The 21,396-nt window shown below is 36.5% G+C and overlaps 1 protein-coding gene and 1 long non-coding RNA gene across 3 annotated transcripts in view; one reads left to right on the forward strand and one right to left on the reverse strand.

Moving 5' to 3' along the window:
* Positions 1–13,672, reverse strand: part of Pkc53E (Protein C kinase 53E) — a 64,890-nt gene extending 51,218 nt beyond the window's left edge. Inside the window, exon 1 of one of the 2 annotated variants that reach the window (XM_029316010.2) lies at positions 12,321–13,672. In XM_029316010.2, coding sequence (XP_029171843.1) covers positions 12,321–12,508 — 188 coding nt within the window. In that variant the 5' untranslated portion in view covers positions 12,509–13,672. The remainder of the gene's footprint in view (positions 1–12,320) is intronic. The other variant, XM_029316009.2, reaches the window with a different exon arrangement.
* Positions 2,102–8,493, forward strand: LOC146722966 (uncharacterized). Its single transcript, XR_014924833.1, has 2 exons — positions 2,102–2,495; positions 7,858–8,493. It is a non-coding gene; the product is annotated as an uncharacterized LOC146722966 (long non-coding RNA).
* Positions 13,673–21,396: the final 7,724 nt, after the last annotated feature.

Here is a 21,396-nt window from a genome sequence, read left to right on the forward strand (position 1 = left end):
ATATTCACAACTATATATATGTATATTTGTGGAAACTGGTTTTGAGGCACGTATTTATAATATATAGGCTATACTTCATAGATATGTGTATTTGAAATATTATGAAGTACAGCAAATACATCGTGAACAAAACTGTTTGAAATAATTACTTATATAACGATGATAAAAGCGCGGAGCCTTCAAGGGGCTCATTGTTACGTCGCGTCGTTTCTCGACGATCTCGTTATGAGCGTCATCGTTGCGTGTAACGAGAGCCTGAGGAACTCGGCGTAAAAAGTCCCTAATATACCCAGAGATCAGCGTTACAGCTACGTAATTGCGTAAGAGCACTCGCCGCGACGTAATCTCGTTACGGATGAATTGGACGAAGCACTGCAAAGGCTCTAACGGCCGTGAACTTTCATGAGAAAGAAAGAAGGGATAATGCGATAGCCATCGTCCACTGTCTCCTCGTCATTACGCGATATTAATCCCTTGTATCGATTCACGTCTAGATTTATTCCGCACTATCGTGTCGGGGTCCATTTAAACCCACAAATTGTGAATACAAACTTTTTTTTAAATGACAGAATTTTTGACAGAATTTTACATTAGTGCACGTACGTGTAGCTTTTATTATTCTAAGTACACGCGGAGAGAATTTTCTCTTAAAATTTACCCTAAAATCATGATAATCGTGGGACAATATAGTATTGCAAGAGTTTTATAAGAGTTTTGATGATTAACATTTATCATAATAAAAATATTAATATATGTATACTACAATAAAATATAAATAAAATATGTTCGATTAATTTTACTATGTACATATTAATATTTTTTATTGTGGTAAATATTAATCAGAGAAACTCTTATAAACTTCCTCCAATACCATGATTTTCAGGGTAAATTTTCAGAGAAAATTCTCCCTGCGTAGATTATTTTAAATTCATACGAATTTTTTGTAGATGTTTAAGAACGAACAGTGATCACGGGATGAGCAATTTTTCCTAGACAGTTTAGAAGCTATCATAAAATGGAAGAGATTTTCTGTCGTACAATATGTATACGTCGCTTTACATATTTACTCATACATTAGATAACCTTTCCGCGGTGTTATGCATTTTGTCAACTCCGAAAGGAGTGCATAACATGCTCCCAAGTGAACTTGAAAGGTATGTGGCGAGAGGAAATGTAACAGTAAACCGTTTTTCATAATGAGTGTAAAAGCACAGAACGCCTTTTTCGACGATAAATCGTAAATTAGATGCAAATTAGATGCAATCTTAAATTAGAGAGGCGAGCAGATTAACCTTGTGTATATAGATACGCGATTAAAAAAAAACACTGATATATTTCACTCTAAAAAAAGCAAAATGATAAAGAGAAAAGGACACTCTTTCAAATATTACGAAGACAATTTTATGAAATATATTGTTACGATATAAAATTTTCTCTTTCTCCTTTCAACTCTTTCTTTCTTTCGGAATAAATGTAATTATTAAATTCTGTCGACAAGTTAGCTCGCCTTAGCATCGCTTAGCGCCAAAATAGATTTAGTAAAATAAAGTATGTAAATTTAATACACGCGGATAGTCATATATCGCAACAGTGCGCAACTCGACAGTTGAATACAAACTGGTTACATTACTTGCTTATGCATTAATATTTTGCAGAAAAACATTTCTCAGAATATATATTTTTAAAACGTCGACTGTGGATGTTGATTAATCACGTTACCGACCCGTGCATACATTTTACTGACAAAAAAGAAAACATTCCGGAAAACAATATTTTCTAAAGATTTCCATATAGTTTCGAATGAAGGTTTTACGTTCTCGCGAACATATAATGAAAACAAAGATGATTCGCGCATTAAGAAATCACGCGTAAAAACGCTTCTACCAGTAAATAAAAAAAATTGCTATACACGTAATTACGCGAGGTGCAGCAAAAAGTTAACAAGCCACTTAATTACGCAACACTTAGCAGTCACGAAAGCGAACGACCGAGGTCACGAGTGCGGGGTAATATTTTGCTTCTTATATTAATCAAATATTAATGAGACAATATCCGGGTTAGGTTTGCCGAGCGTATAACGACGTCGCGGTTGTTTGCGATTTACTACGATCGAAGCGGATCGTGACGTGAGTGCTGAGAAGTGTCTCGTTCATCGCGTATGTTTGACGATGAAACAACAACGTGTGCCCCGACTGGGATAATTCGCTCACATCCAATCATCAATCACGTATCGCTAATCCCGGTCGAATATACGATCTGCACGTCGGCAGATCGCAAACAATGGAAGCTCGCTTAATTTTCGAGAGACGATTTGATTCTCTCCTCGACATAATGTGTAAATCCAAGGAGGGCGACTTCATTTTATTTCGCGTCGACGACATGGCGCGCGCGCGACCCGGTTCTTTCACGTCCCATTTCATGTCCGATACGTCGAAAGGAAAAATGCGCCGATAAATCAACAGTATCCGCAAAACGTTTCTCCTTTTTCCTTCAAGGTATGTATTCCCTCGTTCTTTATTCCCTTTATCGCTAACGCCATTATCGCGAAATTGCACGGTCCGATAGCAAAACCGGTAAAGTTTTTGTGTCATTCTATGTCGCCTTGCAGACCCCTCTATAATTAGCACCGCAAAAATTATAAATGAAAAATTCATGTCTTTTTTCGAAGGCTGTGTTAGCTTTTTTTTATATCTGAAATTAAAAGCTTCTGAACGGTCGCCGAATCCCGGCTGTTTCAATTTTAATGAGGATAAAGGCAAAGAATCTGAAGCCGCTGTTATAAAGTTGTCGATGGAAATGACTTTCGTCAGTTTCAACATAAAGACGGGAATACTAACAGCATCTTCGTCTCGAACAAGAGACCGCCGACCGCTTCTCTCCGTGAGAGAAACTCATTATACGTCGAAGTTTGCAATGTAATATTCAAACCACAAATCTGCTCTGCAGATTTCGAGAAACAAAAATTCGAACAAAAACCGATAAACTTATAATTTCAATTTAAATAAGTTTAATTTAAATTTATAATTAAAACTCTTACTCAGAAGAAACAGTATCCTTGAAAGAATGCAAATATGTCTTGATTCAAGTATATTTTATCCTTATAATAGCGCCAAATATAAATCACTTTGGATAAAGGATAATTTATCCTTAAAACAAAGTGCAAAATATTCTTGGTTGAAACTGAAATTTACTTATAAATATTACAAGAACAAGTGACAAGTGAGCATCGGATATAAGCGGTACTTTCAAGTATATGTAATAATTCTAATAGTTCAAATGTGACTAAATTTGTTTTTACCATATGCGATTTTTAAAACAAGAATATATCTTGAGGATAAAATATACTTCACACAAACTTATTTATTATTAAGGCAAATGAAAATTTGTGATTACAAAGAGCATTAAATCAATCAAATAGCGTTCGAGAATAAAAATATACTTGAATCAAGGATTCCTTTTTTTTCTGTGTTCGAAAATATAATTTCAAATTTTTGCTGCACGCTGAGAAGCGCCGGCCTATTTTCCAGCTACCATTTTCCATCACAGAAAAGGGAACACGAGGGTGGGTCAACAACTATGCTCGCTGCGAACTCGTCGGTTGTACCATACGGAATGCTCCGTATGTATATATGTGTACATATACCCACGTGTATATATGTGAAACATGAGACAGTCTGTCAGCGGCAAGTGGACGGAAGGGTCAGATGTTTTGTGCGACGATTTATAGGCCTATATGTATTATACGAACGCGCTTGGTGTATATGCGAATGTACATACGTATGTATATGTGTGCACGCGCGGGTATATATGCTCATGTACTTAACAATATATTCCATATATTTCCGTAAAGTAGACGCCGAAGTCGGGGGCTCTTCAGAGTTGCATTTAAACTGTCGCGAGCAGCGTAAGAGAGAATAGATGCGGCGCCGAAAAGCGACTAAAGAGAAAATCGCGTGAAATAAGGGACCTCTTCGCAAAAAGAAAAGCATGCGAAAAGCGAAAAATACAAAAGGATCTAATTTTCAGCAATTCGAGTGGAAGAAAGAGATGCATTTGCACCGATACAGATCTAATTGTAAGCCATTTAATAATATTTTTTAAAATTATTTTGTAAAATTAAATATCAGAAAAAAATAGAATATTTTATGATTCTAGTAAATAATTATCATTACTTTGCTAGTCTACATATAAAATTATCGGTGTAATATTGAAACAAATGGTTAGAAATGACATTTCTCTCTCTTAACATAGAGAAAAGAAAAGGGAAGAAAAAAGAAAACTCTATACTGGTAGTATGAATTTTGTAAAGTATAAGTAATATACAAGTAATAAATGTCATAACTATCAGGATCAAATAGAGTAATTCACAATTAAATATAAATAGATCAATGATAATCTTTCAATAAGTTAACAGTTACTATTGTAATAATCAAGTATCTTCCACTTTATGATATTTTATATTTAATCGAGATGTTTCATATTTAAATGTAATAAATAATAAAAATAAAATTGTGAGAGAAAAATAGTAATTATAATAACAAATAACTTGAAAATATTTTTGAAAATCGTAATACAGCAAAAAAAAAAGCAAAAATGTTTAATTATCGAAAGTCACTATATTATCGCTTTATTTATCAAACGATTTCATTTACGTTATGTAAATAAAATGTCAGTCAACTCTCTTTGCGTCACTCTCTTCATACATCGTGAATTATTTATAACAGATGGGTATAACGTGAATCATTTATAACAAAACTCGGGGACCTCGACGAAATTAATTGCACGCGAGATACAGGGTTTGTCCGGAAAGTAATGCGTCGCATTTTTTTGTGACGCGACTATACATCGCAGAGCGATGGGACCGGTTGGGGAGGAAGGGGGGTACCCTTAGCTTTCCAACGGTAGGTCGCTCAATTGTTTCCATGCGCTTGGAGGGTTAGGACGGCTTATTCTGTGAACCTCTGCTTAGTGGTCGCGTCGAACTTGTGATGGAGAGAACGATAGAGCAACGCTATGCGATAAAGTTTTGCGTGAAGCTGGACAAGACGCCGCTGGAAACTTTTGAAATGCTCAAGAAAGTTTTCGGGGACGATTGCCTTTCCAAATCGCAGTCAAACAGATGGCACAAGATGTTTAGAGAAGGTCGGAAGGAGGTCGCCGACGAGGCCCGCGCAGGACGCCCGTCAACATCGCGAACGGACGACAATGTGACTCGTGTGCGCCAATTATTGAATTCAGACCGTCGAATGAATGTTCGCTTAATGTCGGAATTATTGAACTTGCCGAAAACGATTGTTCACGAGATTGTATCGGAAGACTTGGCCATGCGGAAGATTTGCGCAAAACTTGTGCCCAGAGTGTTGACCGATGCGCAAAAGCAACACCGAGTGGAAATTTGTGAAGAACTCAAGCAGCCGCCCTACAGTCCCGACTTGGCCCCGGCGGACTTTTTTTTATTTCCTCGGCTGAAAAGGGAGCTCAAAGGACAACAGCTCGAGTCGGTTGACAACGTACAAGCTACTTCGACGACCTCCCTGAACAGCATCCCAGTCAAGGAGTTCCAGAAATCTTATGACGCATGGAAATCGCGTTGGCAAAAATGTATTGACGCAGAAGGGTCATACTTCGAACAATTTTAAGTTGTTTTACCTATGCAATCAATAAATTCTTTTTTAAAAAAATGCGACGCATTACTTTCCGGACAAACCCTGTAATATTGCCGCAACAGTGTCAATACATGCGGTTTTTGCTCCGCGCCGATAGCAAAGATATGAACGGCGCGCTAGTATAGTGGACCAAACGATACGTATTACGTGCGGACTTCCTCCTCGATAAAGTGACCGTAGAAAACCGCACACGCGACTCGATAACGATTTACGAGCTGAAAAGCGATCGCTGCGGTGCGCTCTGACACACGTGTACCGCACCATATAAAATCGGAAAATAAATCTTATTCGGCGCCGTAATCGTGCGTACGTATACGGAAGCTCTATACATGTATGTATACAGTGATTAGATCAATACGTGCAAATAAAAACAGTCAATACATCTCTGTATCCTAAAGGGAAAAAGTTAACGAGAGAGATTATATCTCTCTTATCGCACAGAATAGTAGTAGGGTGCTGCGAGATAACGTTTATAAATTAAAAATATGTTTAATAAGAGTGATCATACTATATTAATTTTTCATATTTCGATTGTACAGAGAGAATTTTCTCTTAGAATTTACTCTGAAAATCATGGTAATCGTGGGACAATATATGGTATTGGAAATATTTTATAAGAGTTTCTCCGATTAAATATTTACTAGAATAAAAAGTATCAATCATAATAAGATATATAACATGTTCGATTAATTTTATTATGTACATATTTAATATTTCCAATACTACATTTTTCCACGATTACCATGATTTTCAAGGTAAATTCTAAGAAAAAATTCTCTCCGTGTAGAAACATAATATATGTATATGTATAATGAAAATGCAATAAAAATAGCTCGTTCTTGACGGCAATAATAAAGTTGTATGTATACATATACACAATACGTTTACGATTTTTTTCTCGAATGATAGAATGTGGGAAACGTCTTTTATATCCTTGACTAAATAACATTGGTTTTTTCCTGTGCCGATTTGGCATAATCATCGGAATAATAAGATCCGCGAGAGTCGAAAAATATGAAATTAGCCAAAGCCGCTGGATCCAAATAGAAGGTTACCGGGATAAATCTGCCTCGACCGGTTTTATTAACTTGCCATTCCATTTTTTACATAATACATGATTCGGCGGATCGTCTTTCTCGGAATAGTCCGCCTCTCCTTGCCAATATCCGTTAGCTTCGTTAACGAAACGTTGCGCAACGCCGACAAAGAATTAATTCTCACCACGTAGCTCTAGCATACGCGATATCGCGAAACTCCGATATTACCTTCATTACAATGCACCTAATTAGAATTGCTCATCTCAGTTTCAATAAGAGTTGAAAAAATATAAAGATAAAATTTATAAATAAAGTTAACAAGTCATCATCAATATTGCTTTCGCGATAACACGTTTCGCAAACTTTTCTTGTTTCGAAATTTGCAAATTTCGAAGAAAAAATCGAAAATTATGTAAATTTTAATATTATAATTATGCAAATTTGTTCACTTTGATTTTTATTTGAGATAACCGCATATTCGTTGAATGAAATATTAAAGTAATAAAACATGATCGTGTAATTTTGCGTGAAATTATTATTTCACGTTATACAGAATTCATCCCACGCATAAAATAATGCAAAATTACAAACTTTAATCTTAAAAGTGTAATAAATATGTAGAATATATAATATTTAAAATTACAGTTAGTTGCGAACTTTTCGTTATCAATAATAATCACTTTGAAAGTTTCGATAGTTTAGACATGACACAATATGAAATTTTTTCTATTATAGCAATTTTTTAATGTTTCTGCGGGAATTGAAATAAAATATTGAAAAAAGAGAAGGCAAGAAAAAGGCAACACATATTTTGCGTCCCAAAAGGACAGACATTCAGAAAAGAAAGAGAAAGATTACAATTGAAAATTCTAGGAAACTCCATTTTTAGTATTCAATATTAAAATAAAATAGATAAAAAAAATATTGACACTTGCCATCTTTTTGAGGTAATTTTATATAAAAACAAAAGAAACACAATAATATAGACGCAATTCAATATTATCATAATAGCTTATTTCGTAGTATTTCTTTTTTATTTATTTAAAACTACCTCTGAACAGATATAGATGTGTATGAAAATATTGTTTTTTCCTTTTTTTGTATTTTGAAATTATATTTGGATCCTAACGTCAATAACGCATGCTTGGTTTCAGCACGAACATCATCGGGTACATACGAGCGAAAGTGCAGACTGGTCGAAGAGACCGACGCAGGGGTGCAAGCGTACGGCGGGAGCGACCCGGGAAGTGCAGCGGGTCATCGCAAAATGCATTTCGCCGTCGTGATGCATGCGTCTCGCGGTCGCGAAACGTCATGCAATAACGAATGCGACAGCGCGACAGTCATCATTCATCAGAGATTCGTTGGTCACGCAATCGTCGGTAAATCATACAATATCATCACGAATTTTTTCCTCGCAACATATCTTTACATACAAATCAAGATGTCCGATTTGATAATGGTTTCGTTAGGAATATCGAGCGAATCTCTTCATTGCGTCGTTTTGCGACGAAATAAAGAAAGAACATTTTATTTCGCGAATTCGACGAAATTAATAGTTAAAATTAATCGCGAGTGAGAAGAATCGATCAATCTCTCTCGAGAATCTTGTGATTAAACAATGGGTAAGAAAGTTAAAAAATATTTTGATTCTGCATAATGGAAATGCTAAATTTGATAGAAATTTTAGATAAAGATATTATAATTTTGAAATCGGTTAAGTTTATGAATAGGTAAACAACACCTAAATATCGATATCTATCAATCTAGATATACGATATATGAACTTTTATGAAAAAAATTGTCGATGATCGAGCAAAACCAATTGGTCATTAATTTTCCTATCCTCAATAGTATTGGTCGCTGTCGTTATGAATATTGATATGATATAGAGTGTCCAAATGGACTGTCCTATCTATTTTGACGTTGCAGGCGTCAACACGTCAAATCGTATGAATGTTTAAAATAGAAACAATTAAAAAGAATACGTCAACTGTGCGTTAATTCTTCAAAAAAATTCCGATTTAAAAAAAGAGAGTTTTAAGATCAATTGTGTGATCACGTCAACAAAAAAAAAATTAGATAATCTTAATATCTCGTATAAAGTATTTATATTTTATATTATTTACGCTATTCTACCTTTTCCTTCGCATATATAAATAAAATATTGCAAAAAAGAAACCCTAGAGAAATTTTCCACGCTGAATAAAATTCATCACATTAGAATTAAATACGAAAGAATCATGGGCATATATAAGGCTTTGAATAACGTTACAAAATAATAAACATTACAAAATATTGTCAATTATTTAAAGATTTAAAAATTTATAAACTAGAGATTCATAAATCCGTGAACTCATATACACTCTTAATAAACCTTGAGTATTTTACTCTGCTTACTAATTAAAGTGGCGCACTAATTAGAGTCCCATTGTGAAATTACACGATTATATAATTCTACGAGTTGAAAAATACTTTAATAGAGCTAACAAAAATCACGATTATGACTAACGTGAAATGTTAAGATTTTCGAATAAAAAAAGATATAAAAATAGAATAACAGAGATAAATTCACGTCTATCGTGCTCGACCCAATTATACCTTGTCACCGAGACGCACCCTAAATTTTCTCATCAATATGATATCGAGAGAGGGTGAGTCAAGGATGCCTCTGTCGAAATATGCGTTCTACGAGAGGTCGGCACGCACGCACGCATTCCGCAAAGACGGAAAGTGCCCAACAGCGTCGTCGTTTCTTGTAATCGTGGTTTCTAATTCTGATGGGATAGAGGAAGAAACGACGAGAGTATGCGTCAAGGACGGAGTGTTTAACTATTGGTCGTTCCGGCCGACCCGAAGAGCATTATTGACTGGATTTATGTATCTGTGCGTCCGTCACGAGATGAAGAGAGGAAGATGACCGGTATATATCTCGTCGTGACGCGAGAAGAAGCTCGATCTGTTACAACACATCGGCCCCCATTAGTCTCGTAAACATTTACGAAAAGATCAAATGAAGTCTCGGGTAAACAGGACGACTCTCGCGAACCGATTTCTCACGCACTACACAAATCGCGGTGCAAAGATCAATAACTGTATATATGAAAAATTATTTCATCTGTAAAAGAGACGCGAAAAACATTTATTTTTCGTTTTTTTTTTCGTTTTTTTTTTTAATTAACAGACGATATATGTGTATACATATTTTGTCAAGGATTGCAATTAACAACAGAAAAAAAACAACTGTCTGCGTTATAATTTCATTAAATTGCAACATGGGCGAGGTTACCGGAAAAAGGCCACATTACCCTGAGGGAATTGAGTGTCTCTCTCTCTCTCTCTCTCTACTTATAATTAACCCCAAACTCCATTATCAATATGCTGTCGAAGGTCCGAAGATATATAGCTAGAAGCGGCATGCATAAAAGCAGATTAACGATCCAGCAGAGAGAAAGAGAAAGAGAGAAAGAGAGAGCGAGAGAGAGTGAGAGAAACAGTGGAGCAAATGCTTTTTCTGCGTTTTTTCCTGCATTATCTCACGAATATCCCTAGTGCGATTTTAATTGCGCTGAATAAAATTTTCACACGCAATCTTGACAACAGAGAAAATATTATGTACAACGTATACACAGCATATCCTAAAAATATCAGAAAAAAACATTGAGATATTAAACGATATCTCTCTACGTCAAATGTTAATCGAATAGAGATACTCAGTTAAAGAGGAGAGAGAAAGACATCGTTCGTATATGCCACTCGATAGAGAGCATTAATTTTGTATTATATTGTATAATACCATTGTAAATATCGTAAAACTTCATGGTCTAAAACTTTACAATTAATGAGACTCAAGAAAAATAAATAGATAAAGGGAGATTAGAGCGCCTTGATAACGTCAAGTAACGATTATTCTCTATTCGCAACATTTACAATCAGCATAAAAATAAAGCAATGACATTATAGTTATTTCATATATGTAAAAAAGTTTAAAATAAGAAGACTAAAATTATTTTCTGAAATTTCGTCAAAATTGAGAAAAAAGTATCTACAAATATTTTTTTTAAGAATGTCGATGGATTTTTATTTCTCTTTTACATTTGATCTTTTATACACAGAGAGAATTTTCTTTTAAAATTTACTGAAAATCATGGTAATCGTGGGACAATATGATATTGGAAGAATTTTATAAGTTTCTCTCTGTTTAAATATTTATCACAATAAAAATATTAATATTTACCTTTACCACAATAAGATACAAAATATGTTCCATTAACTTTACTATGTACATATTAATATTTTTTGTTGTGGTAAATATTTAATCAGAGAAACTCTTATAAAATTCTTCCAGTACTATATTGGCTCACGATTACTATGATTTTCCGTTGAAATTCTAAGGGAAAATTCTCTCCAGGTATATATTTGTACATACAGGGTGTTATATAAGTACCAGAACAGCAGAATAACTCGAAAAATATGAATCCTAGAAAAAATGTTAAATACTGGGTTTTTATAATTTTTTATGAAAAAAAATCATAAAAATCCAGTACTTAACATTTTTTCTAGAACTCATATTTGTCGACTTATTCTGCTGTTCCGGTACTTTTATAACATCCTGTATATATGTATATGTGTATGTATATATAAAGTTTAAATATTAAAAGATAAAAATCATCGGGCATTTTTTAAGAAAAAAAAAATGTTTATAGACCTTTCTCGATTTTAATGAAAATTGAGAAAATAATTTTAATCCTTTCACAATTTCGAGCATTAATTTGAAAGAATTTATAATCCGTTCATATGATTCGATCATTTAAAAATTAAAAAAAAAATCAACATCCTGAAATGATAAATACATCAATTATTCGGTTATGGTACAATCGCCAGGGAAATGTTTATAAACATTTCTTGTTAGTCTAGCAGGCCTGTCCAAGCCACCCCCTTTCGTGATGAGCTTCCCCCCCAGAGGCGTTCACCTGCTCTTCTCCCGGGGATGCAAACTCGATCGTTACTGGAACGCATCCGACGCATAGACACGTTTACGTATGGAGAGCAAAAGGCCTTCATACCCAGCCTCCGTCTATTCGAGAGAATGCGCTCGAATAATAATAAGAAGCTAATGATAGTAACGACTAGTACCAGAGTCAAAGCCGAAAATACGAATAGTATCATCCGAAGAGCATGGTTGCGCAGCGAATCCGGGAAAGTTGTAAACTCGTACGCTTTGATCTTAAGTTATCATTCAAAGCGAAGTATTTGGAGCAAAAATTTTGTAGAACACAATTTCTTTCGCTTCTCAATATATAAGTTCTTTTTCTTCTTTCTCGAGCTAACTAACTCATCAACCTTCACAAACTAGATATATCTCTTCTTTCTTGGTCTTCCTAAAGGTTAATCGATTCTAGTTAATGATTCATCGCATATAGTATCGATGTATCGTAGATGCAACGGAGAGGAGAAAAAAAATTCGAACGAGCCAATCGACGCGTCCTGGTGCATCCTTGATATCAAGTAAACAGGAAGACGCAAAATAACGGGTCGCGCGGGACAACCAAAAGTTTCAGGACGAAGAGTCCACAACAAGAGAAGACATCGATGTATATATCCATCATCCACTCACCATATGAAGTCCTTGCAGTGGCTGCAGAAGGTGGGCTGCTTGAAGAACCTTGGCATGAAGCTGTGATCTTTGACCATGTAGACATTTTTCTTCTTCAGGGCTCCCTTCCGGCCCCGCAGCTTCTTGGCGAAGTAGGTGTTGTTGTCGCCGGTCCCGAGGGAGTCCTCGCACGTGTCGTCGTCCGCCATGGTGATGCTGCTGTTGCTGCTGCTGCTGATCGACGATCAATCGACGATGTCCGGATGATGAGCTACACGCGAGAAGCTCGTCGTCAGGGACGCCGGCCTCTCCTCGAGAAAGAGAGAGACCTTCAAGATCGCGGTTCTGCGTCTCCTCTCGGCGACACTCGGCTGCCGCGATTCCCCGAGTTGTTGTTGACGACGACGACGATCGAACTCGCACGGAGAGAGGACCGCGCGCGAAAGCTGTCACACGGCGCACCGACCGACGACGGTATGTCTCGCGCGCGCGACGGTGCCTGACGGACGACGAAGAGGGGTGGGAGAGCGAAAGGGGGTGGGGGAAGAGCGAGAGAGAGAGAGAGACGGAGGAACGATCTAACGACGCTGTCTCCGTCGACGTCAGCGCGCGCGGTTCCTCGGTTGTAGCCTAACGACGTTCAGGTCTCTAGGTGTTAGGTATAGAGCGCTCTCCTTGTTCCGTCTTCTGAAGGTCCTTCTCCCGCGACGTCGGCTCTCTCTTTCGCTCTTGTATGGTGCCGCCAGGCTGCGCTTTCGCTCCTTCCGTCTCGCTCCGGCTTTGCGCGGGAATCTCTCCTTCTCTATTTCTCTACGTCACTCTACGTGTCTTCTCGCTTTGTACAGCGCACGTTACCTCTTTCTATCGCGCATATCGTGCTTGCACGGCATCGACTCTACTTGACTCGGTCTCTGTCTGCCTCTCTAGTTCCCTCCTTCGTGAAACACGCACCTTCTCTCTTTCTCTTTCGTTTCTATTCTACATTTGTACTAGCCGATTACTACACTTGTATTATATACCGCGCGTCGCGCTGTCTCTCTTCCGTTTCGCGCTCCCTCTATCGGCTGAATATGCAATCGCACCTCCTTGTCCAACGCCCACTTTTCTCCTTTCACGCTAGGTCTCTCTCTCTCTCTCTCTCTCTCTTGCTCCTTTCTCTCACCCCTGAATAATTTTCTCTCTCTCTCCCTCTTTCTTCCCCTACTAGCTTGCTCCAGTTTTCCGTCTCGTTCCCGCTATCAGCACCACCTCGCGTTTTCCTCGTCGCCACTGATCCGTCCGTCGTCCCGCGGCGGATTATAGCTGTCGCGCAACGTATCTCTCTCTCTCTCTCTTAAGTCGTGGCTATCCTCGTCCAATATGCTGCGCGGCCTCTGTTCTTTCTCTTCTTCCTCTTCGCCCCTGGCTCTTCTAACGTCGCGCGGACTACCTGATAATTTTAGACTCTCGGCGCAGCGACTCGACACTGCTCAGCCTGCGCCGCGCACTCGAATATCGACATCCGCCGACCACGAGACCCGCACGCGGCCGCTACGAAGAGGGTGGAAGAGATGGGAAGGATGGGAAAGGAAAAAGCGCGTACCATATTTCTCCCCTGTCTTGCTCGCTTCCTTCCTTCCTTCCTTCCTTCCTGCGATCTATCGGTGTCCAGATCGTACTCTCCTCCTGGTCTCTTCCCAGGAACGGCTCCCTGCAAACGGGGGGATGATATGATGGCGGCGCCACCCCCTAGCCAGCTTAACCAGACTTTCGCGCGTGTCCGTTTCCCTCCCTTTCGCTCTTATCTATGTAGCACGGATGGTGCTCGATCGCTCGGACCGAAAACGTAGGACGAGATAGAGATCGACCCTCGCGAGTGGACGATTCTATGATCCGCGGTTTAACATGCATATACGCGCGGCATTGCAATTTTACGCTGCGGAATCGCATCGCCTCGCGCTCGGCCCTCTTCGACCCGCCTGCGGAAATGCACGACTCGGTCTCGTATTTAGCAGCCTCCGGCGGTCCAGAGCGTCGCATCAGACGCTGTCCAGTGTCGGATGGTGTCGGACGATCTCGTATTTTTCATACGTCACTTGCGGTTTGCTGCAATCGCGCCGCTTTTCAACGGGGTGGCTTCTGAACGCGCGCGTTGCGCGCGATTTATATCTAATTTTTTCTTGAAACACACATAGATATATTTTGTGTGTCATATAAATATTTATATTTTAATTAAAACTTTATATTCGCGTTGAACTTATTCCCTGTTGATTGTACTTCAACCGCGGAATATCCTTCGCATTATTATTCGTTTGTTATTTTAACTGCTTCCTCAACTGCTTTTTATGCATTTAATTTCAAATGTTTTTTATGTCTAATTTCGATATAGTAACTTCTTCAAATATTTTCTTAAATGTAAAAAAATATAGGTACGTATAAAGCCGCGAAAATTACAGACGCACGTGACACATTTTACAGTCGACATCTGTCAATGACGTAATTTTTATGAACAGCGCTTACTACGGAGATTTTTTCTTAGAATTTATTTTCTGAAAATCATATGGTATTGGAGGAATTTTATAAGAGTTTCTCTGATTGATATTTACCACAATAAAAAATATTAATATAAACATAGTAAATTTTGTATCCTATTGTGATAGATAGTAATATTTTTATTGTAAATATCAATCACAGAAACTCATAAAATTCTTTCAATACCATGATTTTCAGGGTAAATTCTAAGAGAAAATTATCTCTGTGTATAAACGCGCGCAAAGTATATTTAAAGATAAAAAATAAAAAAATCTATAGATAAAGACATGCAGACTTTATATATCGCAAATGGCGGAATGATAATAAAATCGATGACACGGAATTTCGCTAGGGGAGGATGGGCCGAGCGTGCCACGATAATGGGAACAATGTAATGCGATCGTGTTCAATGATAATGCAACGGATTCACGCTGGGCTTCATCTGCCGAGTTTCGGACCGACGATTATCTTGCTCGAGGAACTGACCATCGCGATTCACCCCATCGATCGCGGTTTCTCTCTTGCGGAAAACACATATATATGGACTAAAAGTCGTTTAAGAAAGGAAAGTGTCCTACATTGGAAAAAAAATTGTGTTGCATTAACAAAAATTCTATTCGAAAATGGCCGAAACAGAATTACTTGTTGAATTTGCCCCAAAATTCCTTTTAATGCAACAACAAATTAATTGTGCAAACGAGATATTTTTTCTCTTAGAATTTACCCTAAAAAATCATGGTACTGGAGGTATTTTATAAGAATTTCTCTGATTAATATTTACCACAATAGAAAATATTAATATGTACATAGTAAATTAATTGCAAATTAATTGTTGCATTAAAAAGAATTCTGATAAATTCAATCAGTAATGATGTTTCGTCCATTTTCGAACAGAATTTTGGTTAATACAAGATTTGTTTTCTCATGTAAAATAGAAGACAAAAGTATATAGCTGATGGTAGTCGCCATCTTTTCGCAGCTCTTGTAATGCGCTTCGCGTTAAAGAGACGAGCTATAGCTTGATCCTAAGCCGGTCAACCGGAAAAACTGTAACCCAAGTTGTGACGTGCGGGTCAATAATACCCCTGGGCTATTTTTAATAACGTGACCATACACAGAGTGAGGGAGAGAGAGAGACAGCGCTCGTACAACACACACACTCGTGTGGAAAACGTGAACGTCCTGGATATCCCGTGTCCCGGAATGTCCACATCCCGCAGGACATCCCGCAGGACATCGCGTAAGTAAAGCTTCACCCCAATAAGGACGCGCTTCGCAAATCAAACGAGTCACCGCACCGTCGAGGAAATTGCCTCGCAAACACGTATTTCTTTCTCTTTCTTTTTCTCTCTTTCCTTCTCTCTTTCTACGTGACAATTAATTATCAAATTGAATAATCAAATTAAAATGTCTGGTACAATTAAATTGCGTATGTAATTAAATGTGTATATATATATATATATATATATATATATATATATATTCGAAATTCGAATCGAAGCAGATTATCGAGCGAGAGCAATTAATTTTGCTTATTGTCCAAACGGGACATTTAAATATTCCATTAATGTAATGAACATTTTCCATCTTACACACACGATTTAGCGATTTAGAAATGTTTGCGCATTCTTCTTTCTGGAATTTATATGAGCAAGAAAATGGCGCGGTTATGTCATACGAGAGCCACGACATTATGCGATATCCTGATGGGAGGATGAAGGGATTCCAGGGATGGATTTATAGTGACACGAAATGATTCAGTCATTTTCCGTCGAATTCCCGCCAGATTATAGCGGATGATTCGATCGATCGAGCATTGCCAATTATATTATATAACTCGCGCGAAAGATATTTGCATGCAACGTAATATGCATTTCTCGCCGATTCTCCGTTATTCATATACGATAATAATACAGATTATCGGATTATAGATTTACATTTATGCACTAATCGAGTTTTCTATCAAGGCAAGGGACCGATAAATTTTCAAGGAGAGGATCAATTTGCATATGTACCAATTACATATGTAATTTTCCTCGAAGCATCAAATTCGGGAAAATATATTTTATATTTTAAAAAGAAATTTATGGACACAAACACACACGTTATTATGCGTGTATTATAATTATTTATAAAAATATAAGAGTTTACTTATATTTTTCAAGTTAGTGATATGATATATAAGCATATTTTCTATGATATAAACAGATAAAGAAACTCAATTTCAATTAATTCAATTAATTGGTCAGAATTTCGATGAAATAGATGCATTTATCTAATGAAGATAAAAGACGAAATATTAAAAATATTTGCAAACAAAAAGTAATCATAATGAATATTTCAGATACATATTTTTATGAAATATGAAAAAAAATAAAAAGTAGATTTACTCAGTTATAACATTTAAATGGCAATCTTTCAGAAACTTTAATCTTAATGTTGTTTGAGTAAATTGAGTTGAGAAAAGCTTTTCGAAAAGATAATAATCTAACGATATTATAGTAAAAGTAATTCTGTTACTTTAGTAAAACGAATAATTATTTAAAGTTATTCTCAATTAATATAGTTTCAAATTCAACTAGATTATAATTATTTATTAAATATGAACAAAATACAAAATATTATAATATGAAGTTGCAAGTATATAAGAATACTACTGTATAGTATATTGTATAAAATAATCTTAAAAGATCGAGCATTTAAAAACCATAACGTTTTATAATACTTCGAGGAAGAACTTCGTCTTTTCTGTGAAACTGTAAAGTTTACAATATTGTGTATTCTTGCGCGTAAAACACAAATCTGTAAATTAAAATTGTCGTTCTTAAGTGGGAAAAGTTATAATGGGTTTGAAATTTACAGATTCGTGTTTTACACAATATTGTAAAGTTCGGCAAAATCGGAGAGGATTTTCGCAAAATTATTATCCTAAATTAAACAAAAATCGAGACTCACCGATGCGCAGCACCGTAAACTGACAATAAGTTGTAATCTGTAAACAAATACAAGAAAATATATATATAACTATAATAAATATAGTATATAATACATAATTATAATGGCATAGAAATTTAAAATAATTAACATTTTGAAAAAGAAAATTATAATTTACATTAAATTAATAGTAAAAACAGTAATAATAAATAATAAATAAATTACCAAATAGTTGTTCCGCTGCTACCCGATGTCACCTTCTCCTCGTAGAAGATCTTCGAAGCACTTGCACTCACGTTACTTTTTTTCGTTCGACGTGCGGCGACGTCCGGATTATTTTAATTATCACATTTTCGACGCGTTTCGATGAAACGCGAAAAACGCGGGAGCTTATTCGCGCGCGAATAAAACCGATGCTCCTTTTTTCGCGTCGCCGCTTTTTTTTCCAAGCCGATATTCCCGAATCGGTCACGACACTTCACTATATCTTATATATATTCCACTGACTATTCGACGACACAAATCGCGCACAGAAGCCTCGCCGATTATTTATCGTCGAGCGCGATATTTTCAACGACGTCGCGAAAATATCGCTTACTCGGAGAAAAAACCTGGCCGAATTTCGAAGAAATACGCGATGTCGATAGCGATTTCCGAGGTACGGACGCGCGATATCTCCGAACGATCGAGCGCCGAAAAATCGCCGCGACTCGGAGAGATAAAGATCGCGATGGCCACCGCGAATACCCAGAATCGCCCGGCCACCTGCGCCGACGCGATTCCAAGAATCAGCTCCTCGGACGAGTCCCGAGAATCCCGGCGCTTCGCGAAACGAGAAGCATTTCCAGGCCATCGTAAACCCTCGCGATCGTCGCGTAGTTCGATATTATACGATTGACACGTGTACTTCTCGCTCGTCGCTAAATATTTCCGACTCGACGTCGCGCGAGAAAGAGACCGGCGAACGATATATTGGACAAAGACAATAGCATCATGGCGGCGCGATCCGTCGTGGCTGACCCTCGCGATTTTTACGAAGATTGCGAGTTTCATTCGTCGCGGGACGATGCTCCGACACGATGTCGCGAAAGTACGAGCGGAAACGCGCAAACGCCCGCTGGAAGTACGATCGACAACGTCGAAAAACCCGGAAAATTTTCGCGCCGAAAGCGCCCGGTTGTACCCGCGATCCGACTCTGTCCACTCGCGTGCGCGAACTTCAGGCGGCTCGAGCGGCGAAGCGTGACGTCACGCGGTCTTTCGGAGGCCCGAACGCGAGACGCGCGATTACGCGAGATTCTCGGCCGACGAGGTCGATCTCGCCCGTGCGATCGCGATTGCAATGGCGGGACGCGCGACGCGAACAGATTTATGCAGTAATTAACGAGGGAAGATACTAATTAATATACTCACACACGTATTTTATGGACCGGCGACGAACGTGTGAACGTTGAGCAGAAACTATAAATGCACCAGAGGGCAGCAGCAATCTGGATTGTGTTCGGAAATACATTCACCTAGAGCGAAGAGCTCGATCGACCAATCAGAGGCCGAGGATATCTTTGTTCTGAATCCTGATTGATCGATCGAGATTTTCACTCTAGGTGAATGCATTTCCAAACACAATCCAGATTGCTGCTGCCCTCTGGTGCATTTATTGTTTCTGCTCAACGTTCATGCGTTCGTTACCGGTCCATAAAATACGCGCGTGAGTATATTAATTGATATCTTTGCGTCGTTAAGGGTCGGCAGTACACCCAGGCAAACTCCGAATTGATATTGGAGACCTCGTGCGGTGACAACACGAAACTCCGGTTTCAGTGTTGCCAACGCCGAGAAACCAATTCTCGGGTTTTATGTAGTGGTGTATGTCTGTACACGTACATACACCAACTGCATCGCTCACGCGGACACACGTAAGAGAGACAAGGACCGATAATCACGTGTTCTCCTTGTTCATCTACCGTGCCGGTATACGCGAGATGCCGCCTGAAAATGCTTTCTGGCCTTCCGTAGCAGAAAGCAGTAACGTAGCAAAACTAATAAGCACCCACTTTTTGGAAGTATATATGGTTATGCACATATGTGCATAACGTATATATATATAACATATATATATATATATATATATATATATATATATTATATAAGGGATATGTTGATTATATTCTTGATTTCTTTTTGATTATTGATGCTATTGTATAATTTGCTCCAAATACTTATAACGTGAAAGAACGTTGAGTAATGTATAATCAATGCAAGGATGTTCAGTATATCATCCAGTATATAAATTAGAGTTCAAATATATCAATATCAATTTTTTTATAATATATATATATATATATATATTAGAATATAGAAAAATGATAAAAAAATATATTTCGGCGATTTAAAAATTTTTTAATATATTGAAAATATTTTTACTACATACACTATATATAAGTGTAAAATAATTCAGAAAATAAATTTAATAAAAATCTACATACCAGCTGTGTGCATGTGTGCAATTGATTTATTACTTGAAATTTATTTACGGAATTATTTTGCATTTATATATTTATAGTATGTGTAGTTGTAAAATGATTAAAATATTTTCAATATCAAATTTTTAAGTTTATCGCCTATATAAAAAATATATTTCTATGATTTTCTATATTCCAATATATTATAAAAAAATTGATATTGATATATTTGAACTCAAGTTTTTTACGTGATTAAATATTCTTGCATTGAGCCATCATACGTTACTCGTAAGTTCTTTCACGTCATAAGTACTTATGTAGCAGAGAGAAAGAAATGAGAGTTATACAATGTAACATCAATAATCTTATATATTATAATCTTATATTTTATATATATATAATATTTCATTTATTTATAAAAAACATTTTATAAATAAGTAAAATATTATACAGACAATGTACAAGATGTTCAGTTTGTGCCATAACAAGCTTCAATCAATAATTATTACTCCAATGAGTATAATTCACAATAATTTTTATATAATATAATAAATATTTGAATATATAAAAATATTTTTAAAAATCTGTTTTAAAAATTAATTGAAAAAAAATATTTAAAATATTTTTTTATATTTAAAATATTCTTTTCCTCAATTAATCTTAAAAAAAATATTTTTAAATATTTAAAAATATTTAAAAATACTATATATTATATAAAAATAATTGTTGATTATTATATTGGATTATTAATTGAATGAAGCTAGAGCTTTTAATATGGCTTTTAATACTGCTTGACAAGGAGAGTGCATCATTCCATCTTTGTCTCTCTTACATCGCATATGTAGTAGCGTCCATGTAGGTACAAACACTAAAAAATATTAAATTTAATTTTTTTATTGTTTTGAATAATTTTATCATTAATATACTTATTTTCAGAACTATTTCAATTTTTATTTCATACTTATGTTTATATAAATTATAAATTAAAAACATATCAAAAATGTAATACATATTAATAAAATGCAAATACATATAGAAAATTAATTATAAAATGTCATCTTAAAATAGTTTTTATTTTTGTTCTTTATTTACATATGCATACATATACAAAAAAATAAAAATAATATGATAGCCTTTTTGCTGACATTATCTCTCAATATTTGCATCCGTGTGCTCACGTATTAGTGTTT

Source organism: Nylanderia fulva, unplaced genomic scaffold (genome assembly GCF_048542155.1).
Source record: "Nylanderia fulva isolate GAGA-0341 unplaced genomic scaffold, ASM4854215v1 Scaffold25, whole genome shotgun sequence".
Classification (NCBI taxonomy): domain Eukaryota; kingdom Metazoa; phylum Arthropoda; class Insecta; order Hymenoptera; family Formicidae; genus Nylanderia; species Nylanderia fulva.